This window comes from Venturia canescens, chromosome 2 (assembly GCF_019457755.1).
Source record: "Venturia canescens isolate UGA chromosome 2, ASM1945775v1, whole genome shotgun sequence".
NCBI lineage: Eukaryota > Metazoa > Arthropoda > Insecta > Hymenoptera > Ichneumonidae > Venturia > Venturia canescens.
Window position 1 is genome coordinate 23,115,131 of NC_057422.1, and position 12,198 is coordinate 23,127,328.

Below are 12,198 nucleotides of genomic sequence, written 5' to 3' on the forward strand. Positions count from 1 at the left end.
GGCAAAAATATTCTTTTTTTTTATACGGCAGCCAATAAACGCCCAAGGACGGGGCCAAGCTTGGCAAAATATACTCGACAAGCCATGCGTGGGCCAAGCATTGGCCCTATTGTCAAGCTTGGCGTTTCCTACATGGGGATTAACAAGATCCGATTAGAACCGAGCGGCCGCCCCACTACTGCCCTGTCGTTACTAGCTCCAGCGGTATATATGTATATATTCAAACAGGTTTTTTATATCAATGAAAACAATAATAAAAAAATTCTTTGGAATGTAGCTTTATTTGCAACTTATTCCACAGATATTAACTATCAATGGGTAATTTAAGTAGAATAGTTGAGTTATAATTAATTATATCTATTAAAGCTTCTTTTGTTTAATAACGCTCGAATTCAAAATTATTCTAAAGCTGAAATAGAAATGAAAATAGCTTGATGCTGTATAAAAATTAAACAACCAAAATTTCACTGTCTTTGGTAAAACGTTAAAGATACTTGAAATCACTTAAATCGGAACTCAAACATCTTAGTTCTTCAACTCGTTAAATTAAACCTTAAATGAAATCAGACTTTGGTTTTTTTTAAGAATGCGTATTTCCTTCTTTTTTTTGCTTACAGCGTACGCAATTTACGCCCTCCATCCCAATCTTTTGCATGGTGAGGCAAACCGAAAGGCTTTGATAGAACGTTTTTTTCTGTAACGTTTTCTTCTTTCGAATGTATGAATCGAATGAATTCTGGAAAAAAAAACATATGTAATGTATATATATGTACGAATTAAATCTTTCGAAGTTTTATCTAATTCATAATTTAATTATCTAAACATTCATACCGAAAAGTTTTCCATAAAATGCGGTCCCTTTTGATGATTCCATTCACCGTTCTCTTCATGTTCAACTCTACAATGCATTCCATTGCGACATTCTGTGAAACCATAATATCTTTTTTAATATGATTGAAAATAGTTCGATAAATAGTTGAACAAGCATAATCAAGAATGTCATTTATATAAATATAAATCAAAAACTTACGAAATCTTGGCTGAACTCTTTGTCCTCGTTTAAACGTTGATCGAATGCTAGAAAATCATCAGCTGAATTCATTTTCTGGATCTGATACTTTTGTAAAAAGCTGTCCGACGTTATATGAGATTCAAATACTTTTTTAATCGAACGTTCAATCATACATCGAAGTTATTTAATTTCTTCACCTTGAATTGCCACGGTCGCCATTAATTTCGTGAGAGTGTGGCAAAGCAACTTATTACCTGTATATTAAGAAGATTGTATGAAAATCGATTATTTTTATTAGATCTGAAATAGTATATTACGTTACAAGTGTGAAAAAGAGGGAATATTAATACGAGTGGGGTAATGTTTTTAGCGACAGTCGTAGGTCCCGCTCCGCCTCGTGCTAGACGAGACGAGCCAAACCGAGGGATAACTCGCCTCGCCTTCGGCTCGGCTCGTGCTTCCTCGATTTGGCTCGTCTCGTCTAGCACGAGGCGGAGCGGGACCTACGACTGTCGCTAAAAATATTAACACACGAGTTAATATTCTCTCTTTTTTACACGTGTAACGTACACTATTTTTTGAAACTAGTGTGAGGAAAAGTCTTCTTCGGGGAAAAAATTAAGTGAAATACATGGAAAATTAAAATATTGGAAACACATATTTGAAAAACTATTATTTATTTGTTTTCGTCTTACAAAAATTGTTTTTTCTTTGGTATTTCAAAAGGTGCAAAAAACAACAACATTTCTTCATTAGTTTGAAGAAAGAAAAAAAGATTTCTCTAGTCACTTAAGAAAACAAAACAAAAATGAATATGGTTAATGATGGCGTTTCCTAAAATAAAAGTAAAATAAACTCTTTATTCATGAAAAATCTGATATTTTCAGATAAATCGATTTTATTACATTACCAATTTTTTTGAGAATAACTTGGAAGCGAAACGAGATAGGGTGATTTTGCCTCAACAATTACTCTATCTTGCTTAGTTTTTGAAATATTCCCACATAATTGAGGATGCAATAAAATTGATTTGATTTTAGGCATTTTTTTTTTCCTCGATATGGAAGGTGCAATTCGTGCAATCATTGATGCTCAACGTGATCCCCGGACGAGCTGTCTGAAGTTCAATCGGTACAACGTTCTCTTTATCAGATACACTTGATACTATTTGTTTCCCCAGTGATATATTTCTTGAGCTCGAGCCAGCAATGGCCTCCATGGGTGGTGCTACTGGGGATGATCTAGACGAAGTCAGTTCAGAGTTAGAACCATTCGAAGCCTTCGTAAGAAGTGTTCTGGGTGAAGATCCACTTGGTTTCGATTCAAAACTTGTGCTAGGCAAAATTATTGCACTTGTGATTTTTTCGCAGATTTTTTCTTTACTAGATTTCGAGTGAGTGATGTATCCTGAGGCTGCAGTATCGCTCTTCCATCCACCAAGCCTTTTTAAATCTTCCATATTACCCCCGCCCTCAATAAATAGGGATGCTCCAGTGTGACGAATGGTATGACTCGTATAACGTTCAGGATTTGGTAGTCCCAAGAACTGAGCAATAATGAAGGGTACTTTTCCCATTTTATTGATACCAATAGCTTGCTTCGTGCATTTACCATTTTGGTAATTTATGAAGAACCGTTGGTGGGGAACATTGCTTGGACGAAGTTTGATGTAGCGTTGTACGATCTGATAGAATCCATCTTTTACCACAAAGGACCTGGCTTTTCCATTTTTCGAGAATGGAATCTGAATGAGCATCATGGGAATTTTTTTCTCTCGGTCTTTATCTGAGTAGAAAATTTCTAAATCAACTGTTCGCATATTTGTCAACTCTTCTCTTCTGCAAGCGCCCAAAATTCCAAGGGTCAATGCTACCTAATCGAAAAATACGTGGGTGTTGAATAAATGGAAAATATACTCTTTTATTGTTTCTTTAAATGAAGAAAAAAAATTATATGACTATAGTGTTTTCAGACAACTTAAGTTTATAACAGAGACATACCTTTTCAAACAAGTACCGTGAGTCATCTGCATTAACCAAAAAGTCCTCTACATGAAGTCCAGTAAGGGCAGGAGCTTTTTTCGTCTCATATCCTTTGGATTTTTTCTTCAGGAATGCAATTAGTTCACTGTAGGTGCCAATATCGACTCCTTGATGGATTTTGATGGTACTTTTTAATTTGCTGTATTCACTCCACAATGTCGATGGTGCACGCGTCTCCGACATTTCACTAAAGTATGTCAATAGCACACGAACTGATGTCGAATTAGTTTTTCGGTCTTTTTGCCATTTAACAAAATTATCATAGGCCTTTGTGTACAGGTCCCCCGATTTGGTGGGAAGCAAATTTCTTTTCGATTCATTGTAGGTTTTTTGCAAATCGGGCGGAGTTCCAGGATTTGCATATTGCGAATCAGAAATTTCATCTTCCGACATATCTGCTTTTCTTTCTTCTTGTTTATTTTTTTTCTCAACTCTTCCTTGCCTTGGTAACGCGATGAACGGTAAATATGTAATAACTCAAATGACTGCCGCCGTATTACTGATGGAATTCAGTTGAGACAAATGAGCAAATGATCGATGTTTTTAGCTAAATAGGTAGCGAGGGAAATAACGACACCGGATTGGCCAAAAAGTAACTACCGCGATACCCTTTAAACGGTTGCGAAGAAACAAACCTCAAAGCGTAACTATAAAATCTGCTGTTGTAAACGAAAAGTAAAATCTGTAAACGAAAACGAACTTTTCGTTTACAATCATAAGAGTTACGAAAACTGTCACTTTATGCTCAAAAATTTTTAACCAAAAAGAGACTTTTCCGAGCACGAGTTTAAAAAATTGTTTTATACATTACCATTCCCATCAAGCATAGTGTTCTCGATATTTTCGATCCCTTCTATAAGCGACCTTTCATTTTTATTATGCTGCAGACTGTCACCGTCACGAGTTGATGGAGTGACCAATACTTTTTTGCGCAGCAGTTAAATTTTTTTGTCCAGTTCTAACTTCAACCAAAGGCTTGTTAAAAACTTTCTTATTTCTTGCACGAAACTTGGCAGGAATGGCATCAGAGTCTGAAGAACTTCTGTCGCAAGCAGCTGAAAAAGGCAAAAAAGTTTACATTAGACATTTACATTCGATAAAATCTACATTTCATTTTAAAATTAGCGAAGAGTAATCAATTTACATTACAAATCAGCATTATTCGAGTTGTCCTCTTCTGTATCTGACAAATTTCACTGGCTCAATAATTTTTTTATTTCCTCGGTCTGGTCACACTTTTTCTTTTTCAGTACATCGGTTATAGCTTGAGATTGTTTCACTCCGTTGTCCTCCGACATGGTTGTGTAGACAAATTCTTGATTGGACAGTTTAATCCGCTTCAACCCCTCTGCATGTGTTCCTTATGCAACAAAATTAAATAAAGAAAAATGAAATTGGGGCATGTGATTGATAAAATGTTACATCAAGGTAAATCCTTACTTGCGTTTCCTTTCAAGTCAAATCGAAACACAGACCAACTTTCCGGTGCCTCAGCTTTTTTTAAAAATTAGTTCTTGAATCAGGCGTTTATCCTCTCTCTTGTAAGAAGGTAGCATATACCGCACAACGCATGACCCAAGTCCCATGTCATATGTGATCCAAGAATTTAGTACACATTCAATTGATCGCAAGCCATTTACGTCAACCTCATCCACAAACTCTACTAGCTGGTAGGGTAGTACTTGAGTTGACACTAAATAACCATACAAACCAATGAAGAATAATCACCATATATGCGAATAAAATTTTCAAGCTAAAATTATGCTCAATATTTTCTGAAACTTTGAATGGAGAAAAATTTTCATAGGAACATTTTAGATGATTAAGGATCGATACCGCAAGATTGAACAGCAAATTTAAAGCAATGTATTAACGGAAATATAAAAATGAAATTGTTGAAATAGATGCTAAACGAAGTACACACGGTATAACCTCACTTTTACCATACAATCATTTCATGAGAAGTGAGGTTATATACCACGTGCTTCTTCTGATAAATATCGTTATCGTATAATCGTTTCATAATAAACGTAAGATTATATACCACGTGCATTTTGTTTCGCGCTTACTATAACTTGCGTTCGATAACTTGCGTTCGATGATAAATATTGTTACGGTTTCCCCCTTTTAAACATATATGTGATTGTGATAAATGTAAATGAACATCTGATGTTCCTTGGTAACGGTCGTCTTTTGGAATAATAAACAAGAAGAGAAGAGTCTACCGACGAGCCTCAAGCGATACACATGTACATTGTCATATAATAAACCGCCCCGTATTCTTTAAAAGTTTGACTATTTATTTCGCCCAATATTTATTCACAATATCGTTATTTCGTTTAACGATAAAAGTAAGGTTATACCACGTGCAACCGTTTTTTTTGCCATCGTAAAATTGCGACATTTTTCGCGTCACATTTATCCATGTTATAATTGAGGTCGATCCCCTGTAACAGCCCCAACCAAAAGTTATGTAGCGTCTGCATATTAAAAGAGTTGATAATTCGTTCGGATCGTAATCATTAACTTTGTAAAGACCCTATATACTAGGGCGTCTCCTATCAAAATATGTTAATTTATCATGTTTCAGAGCCCCCTCCAAAAATCAGCTCAAAAAAATTTTTCTTAAAGGTCGCTCAAGATTTTTAAAAATTCCAAAAATAGTCAAAATTTGACTTTTTTTATTTAAAATTTTTTTTGCTCAATACAACGAAATTTTGTACCGAAAACACCAATGAGTTTCTGAAATTTTCAACTCAAAATATTCATTTTAAAAGGTCGCTCAAAATTCATTTTAATTTTTATATACTTAAATTTTATTGTTTCGAGCGACCTTTAAATATTTATATTGATTATCAATTTGAATTTTGAGTTCCAATTAGTAAGATAATCGATTAAAATGCACTACGAAACGGAGAAAAAATCGTATATAACAATGTAGGTAATAGATCAGAAACACGGAAATTTTTTTATCGGCGTACCAAACCGTATTTGAGCCTGCGCTATTTTTGCTTTCATTAATTATAAAATACTTGTTCGCAAACAACAATTCGAAATATTTTTGTTTTACCAACAAAAAGATTTTACCAATCTACTTGATAATTATTAAAACAAATTGTTCAAAACATCACTCAGTATTTTATCAAATTCACTCATTATGAGAGTCAATAAATGTTTTGATTAAACAGACATGCTCTATTCATAATTACATTTTCTCTGCTAACTAGTTCTCGTAATTGTTTGAATTGTTTAAATAAAAATACCGACCTATTGTAAAATCATTCCTTGTTACGTCAGATTTTTCCTCCATTTCATTGTGTATTTCTAACCATTATCTTACTTATTGAAAGTGAAAATTAAAATGAATAATCAATATAAATATTTAAAGGTCTCTCGACGCATCGAAAGCAAAGCATATAAAAGATGTAATTAATTATGAGCGACCTTTTAAAATGAATATTTTGAGTTAAAAATTTCAGAAACTCATTGGTTTTTTCTGGACAATATTTCGGTGTATCGAGCAAAAAAAAAAATTCAAATTTCGACTATTTTTGAAATTTTTAAAAATCTTGAGCGACCTTTAAAAATTTTTTTGTTGACTTGATTTTTGGAGGGGGCTCTTGAAACATGATAAATTAACATATTTTGATAGGAGACGGTGAAAAAAAAAATATTCGATTTTTTTGCGCCACCCTACTATATACGTACTCGGTACCAGCAGATATAGTACAAATATCATTTGCTTTCGTAAAATTTATTCAAAAGTATTTTTGATCTGACATCGCGAGTAAATTTTTTGACGGAACTATCCGGGCTACCCCGACTAGAATTTTACGCCAGGACCACGCTAGGACCAGATCATAATTGAATCGGGTTCAAACAAGGTCCAGATCGTGTTAAATTCATCAGGACCTGATCAGGACCGTAACGCTTCACCCACCACAGGTCCCGATCAGGTTTTCCTCATCATGTCGTGGTCGGGATTCCAACCCTAATCCCGATCCCAAATGCATTAATAAAAATCATATTTATTTTTTATTTTCATTTTTTTAATACTTTTGTAATAATCGAGAACATTGTCGCGGACGGTAAAGAGCGTTGAGAACGATTAGTTACACTAATGAAATGAATTAAAATTGATCCACAAAGTAAGGTTCGATCCCGAGACCCACGAAGTCTGAGTCTGGAGTGCTATCCACTACGCTACAGCTGTTTATGTTTATGATAAGCCGAATCGTCTATTATCAAGGTCTGGAAAGACATGTTTTTGGCCAATTCTATGCAAAATTCATTATGATCCAGATATATTGTAACGAAACGCTCTTACCGACCCCGGGCCTGAACACTGCCACGCGTCGGATCGAGCTACCTTAAAGAAAAGGAGAAGGTATGAAAGAAACGTGAGAACGCGGAATTTCGATTTTGAAGTATTTAACAATTCCGATTTATTCAATTTTGATCGATTTTACAGGATAAATTCATTTTTGATTTATTGTCGTGAAATATTCGCGATCACACTCACAGATTGTGAGAAATTTTGTTTCGCTCGCTGTCTCGAATTGAACAATTTATAAAACGCGTAAATTGAATAATTTACGCGTTTTCCGCTTATTTTCTAAAATAAAAATAAAAAGGTTTCTATAATCCAAAAGTGTTTTCGATTTTATACAAAAAAAACTTTATTATTATTATTAATCTGAAGCGATATAATCTCAAATTCATACCGCGACCTCTTGAATTATCGATGATGTTACGGAATTTACAAAATTTACAAAAATAAGAAAAATTAGGTCTAACTCGGACTCAGTTGCAACAAGTTTAAATTTAAAGAAAAATCATTTACAGAAAAAAATTACAAAAATACAAATTATCTACATGAAAAATCATCCCTGATTCTAGCAAGCAAAAGAAGAATAAAAAAAAAAAATAGGTTAGATTAAGGAACAAACCCCAGGCTATGAGATCGAAACGTCGCTGAATCTCTCCGAGAGTCTGAGCATTTGGAAGGTTAAAGATAACTTGCCGTCCACGTGTTATGGGATCGAAACGTCATCGAATCGCTCCGAGAACTCCGTGCAACAGAAAGCCGGAAAATTAGGATAGGTGAGGTTGCTTGCTAAAATCAGGAAGAATGTTTGAGGTCAGCCTTTTTGTTCCGAGTCAGAATTTTGAGGAAGGACTGCCTGCCGAATGAGTCGTGCAGCGCTTCTTATACCCGTTTCCCCACCATAAAATTATCAAACGCCGAATTTTCGGTTTTCGGATCGGTTCTGGGCATCTTTTCGTAACGGGACTCGCGATTGGCTCGTTGCCATGATTCGCGCTCTAGTGTTGGTCGAGCGGGCTAACATACGATGCGCGGACTAACCGCTTTTTATGTTTTTCAGCTTTATGCGATGTCCAATAGTAAAAACTTTAATTTGATTCATTATTAATTAATTACTTTTTTCATTCTGCATTGTTGTTTAGTTTAATATCATTTGAACAATTATAATAGCTAAAAGTCACGTACGTGTCCTACAGCCCATGAACGCTCTGCCCGCGCATGCGTCATAAACCCACGTCTTTTTTTATTTGAATTGACACAAATTTTCTAAAAGAAATAATCTTTTCATTATTTTTTTTCGATTTGTTATAATTTTCCGCGTCTTTTGAGCCTATTTACATAATTTTAAGAAATCGCGTTTAGTTTTTATTAGCAAAACAAAAAAAATATGATAGTTCGAGTTTTTAATACGCGGTGCCGCTAGTATCGTGCTCCGCCATTTGTATCGGGTCTTTGTATTGCCCTCCAGTATGGCCGCCGCCGGCCAGCAGTGACGCGGTTCACCGGTCGTTGTTCGTGTTCGATCAAAACATCGCGCCGGGATGTTTTTCGAGGATATGTTCGGGTTAGAGTTGATTTGGGTCGTTCAGGAAGACGTTATGTTACAATATATAAGCCTTTTGAAGTTGCTATCTATTCTGGAGTAGACAATCCAAATTGTATGGAGGATTATTTTAATGATTCCATAAATGAAATGAATCACTTGCACCAAGAAAGGCTTTTTATTCGGTGATAAGACTTTCAAGGTGAATTTAAAAGCCATTATTGTTGACACGCCAGCTCGGTCTGTCTGCAAAGATACTTTTTGCTTCCTCATCGAGGAAGCTTTGTGATGGTGAAAATTTTTTGTTTCCAGTTTTCAATGTCAATGTGCTCAAAATGTTCCAAAACATCGAAAAATCATATCTAGAAAAAATGTCCGGGTGTGTGTGCGTGTGTGTGTGTGTGTGTGTCGTGTGTGTGTGTGTGCGCGCGCGCGTGTGCGTGCGTGCGTGTGTGCCTGTGTGTGTCTGTTATGGCACTGCAAAATTCAAACGCTTATAACTCGGAAACGGTTTGAGATACAGGGCTACCGTTTTGCACAGATGTTAATCTATACAAGCTCTTCACTCTTTGATAATTTTGTCAGAATTTGTAAAAAATTACGAATCTGACAACGTTTTGAAATTTTCATAAAAAGAGTGTCAACACTCTAACTTTCGAAAATTTACAGATTTATTAATAATTTTTTTTTTTATAAATAGACTATCATAATAGGAAGGTTGGCATTGAATTTGGGGAATATCGGTTGAGCGGTTCAAATTTTATGACATTTTGAATTTTACGAAAATATGAGTTTTTTAAAAAATCGTCCAATCGCTTCCATATTTGGAAATTTTATAAGATATTGTGTATAAGTCTGTACTTCCTCTATACTTTTCAACAAAGTTGTCGGAATTTTCTTTAATTTCAATGTAAATAGAAAAACGATGAAAATTGAAAGTTGCAAACTGTTTTTTCTGATGGCTCGTCGTTTAGTTTTTTTTTTTATGAATTTAAACAAAAAGATAAATTAAAGTTCGTAAAAAAAGGTAGAGAAAATACACTATTTCCTTGTATACAAAAAAATGCTGCAAATTAAAATTTGCAAATTGCTTCCTCAAAATGGTCAAGATGCACGATGCTCGAAGCTTCCTCTATGAGGAAGCCAAAATGAAAAATATAGCACCTCATAGAGTAAGCTTTGAGCATCGTACATCTTGACCATCTTGAGGAAGCAATTTGCAAATTTTTATCAGAGTACTCGTGTTTTTTTTTTAAATACAGAGTGTCCCATTTTAATCTTACACCTGACTTTTCTCGGAAAATATTGCTCGGATCAAATATTGTGTGGAACAAAACTTTTAGGGGTTGAAGGGGGACGTTTGATAAAAATTGGTTTGTGGATCCAAAATTCAAAATGGCGACGTTAGAATGGCCGACATATTTTTTTCGAATGGAAACATAACTTTTTTTCATCACCAAAAAATTTTTCAGCGCAAAACCAACAACTTTTGTTGGAAAAATTTTTTGATTAAGTTGATATTTTTTAAGTGAGAATATCATTTTCAACTATTTTAGAAGTATCCAGGATGCACCGCGAAGAGATCTTTAACGTACCAAGTGCAAGTGCGTTTGCGTGTGCGTCTGCATATGCGTGCATACGTGGAGGTGCATGTGTGTGTGTTTTTTATTTTCATTTTATTTTTCAACTTTTTTTAAAAAGAGGGGCATGCAATGCCTTTATGCCCATAGGTACGAGCTCACAAGGATTAGGTCTCTACGGTTCGTCACTACCGTAGTATTTTCGGACTCCAAACCCTCCTTGTGAGTGTACTCTGATCCCTCCCTAGAGATGTTCAAAGATCCCTCCATTCATGTTTAATTAAACATGCCTGAACTCTTCTCTCAAAGCCATCAACTGTGCGTAGGAGAACATCTCACGGGATCGCACGGCAGGCAGCTCTTATCCGCTCCTTCATTTTCTCTCGTATTGTTGGAGCTTGACGGTAGACAGCGTCTTTTAAGTACCCCCACAAAAAGAAATCAGGAGACGTAAGATCTGGTGACCTTGGAGGCCAATTTACAGGACCGTCTCGACCAATCCACCGTTGACCAAATGTTGTATCCAGATGATTTCGAACAACATGAGCCCAGTGAGCGGGTGCACCGTCTTGCTGAAACCACATCTGTTGACGTGTTTCCAAATCCAGATCTTCTAGCAAAAGAGGCAGTTCATTTTGTAGAAAATCAAGGTAACGGACAGAGTTCACATTTCCCTCGAAAAAATGGGGACCTATTAATTGCCCGTTCACAATACCACACCATACGTTCAAACTCCATCGATGCTGGTGATCGATCTGTCTCAACCAATGTGGATTCTGATCAGACCAATACCGAAAGTTCCATCGGTTCACTTGACCACGGTTGTTGAAAGTGGATTCATCACTGAACATAACGTATCGAAAAAAGTCCCTGGATCGCTCGATTTGTCTCAACGCCCACCGACAAAACGCCACCCTTCGCAACGGATCTGAATTAGGAGTGTCTTGGTGGAATTGTAGTCGGTACGGGTGAAGTTTCGCACCTCTCAATACACGGTGCACTGTCGATTTGGGAAACCCCAGTCGTTCCGAGATCACTTTGGCACTCAAATGAGGATCAATTGCTATCATGGCTAAAATAGCCATGTTTCGGGCTTCATGCAATCCACCAAAATTATTGACGTTTGGGAAATGTCGACGGTGGCGGATCATCCGACCTGCCCTCGCTCGCTGCTCAAGGGTTCGGATTGTCTGCCGTGATGGGTGACGACGATCAGGATATTCACGTCGATACAAATTTTCAGCTCGGAAGTAATTGCCCCGACACCTCCCTAAAATAAGGAGCATATTAACGATTTCGTTGGGACTGAAATCAGCCATTGTTGCTAATTTTCAGAATTTTCCTCTAATTTAAGAACTTTTAAAAATTTCGAGAATCAAGAATTTTTCTCTGATTTCAGAACCTTTACAAATTTTCGATTTCGTCTCTTGCTAATGGCTGCGGAGTCAGAAGATAAACGTTTCAATTAATTTTTCATCCGTGGGTGATCACAATGACTTCTAAAATAAAAAATTCTTCTCTGATTTACAACTCAAAAGTAGGCGTAAGTCTCGCTTACGTGAACTTATCTTTAAGCGTAAGCCTCGCTTACGATTAATGATAAGTTCACTTTGTAAGAGATTAAAGAAAACATCATTGGTAGTACTGACGTAGTCTGACTTTGCGTAGTTCTCTTACTTTAGAGTTTTAAATCA

The 12,198-nt window shown here is 35.9% G+C and overlaps 1 protein-coding gene across 6 annotated transcripts in view; it reads right to left on the reverse strand.

Moving 5' to 3' along the window:
* Positions 1-331: 331 nt before the first annotated feature.
* The window catches only part of LOC122406379 (uncharacterized), a 31,749-nt gene continuing 19,882 nt past the window's right edge, over positions 332-12,198 (reverse strand). For 4 of the 6 annotated variants that reach the window (XM_043411789.1, XM_043411788.1, XM_043411787.1 and 1 more), the window contains 5 exons: positions 4,495-4,747; positions 4,199-4,414; positions 3,866-4,109; positions 3,013-3,736; positions 1,845-2,885 (listed from right to left, as the gene is read on the reverse strand). In XM_043411789.1, the coding sequence (XP_043267724.1) occupies positions 2,049-2,885; positions 3,013-3,447 (1,272 nt within the window). In that variant the 5' untranslated portion in view covers positions 3,448-3,736; positions 3,866-4,109; positions 4,199-4,414; positions 4,495-4,747 and the 3' untranslated portion in view covers positions 1,845-2,048. Of the gene's footprint in view, positions 737-831; positions 924-1,030; positions 1,267-1,844; positions 2,886-3,012; positions 3,737-3,865; positions 4,110-4,198; positions 4,415-4,494; positions 4,748-12,198 lie in introns of those variants that run through there. The other 2 variants (XR_006259955.1, XM_043411791.1) reach the window with 2 other exon arrangements.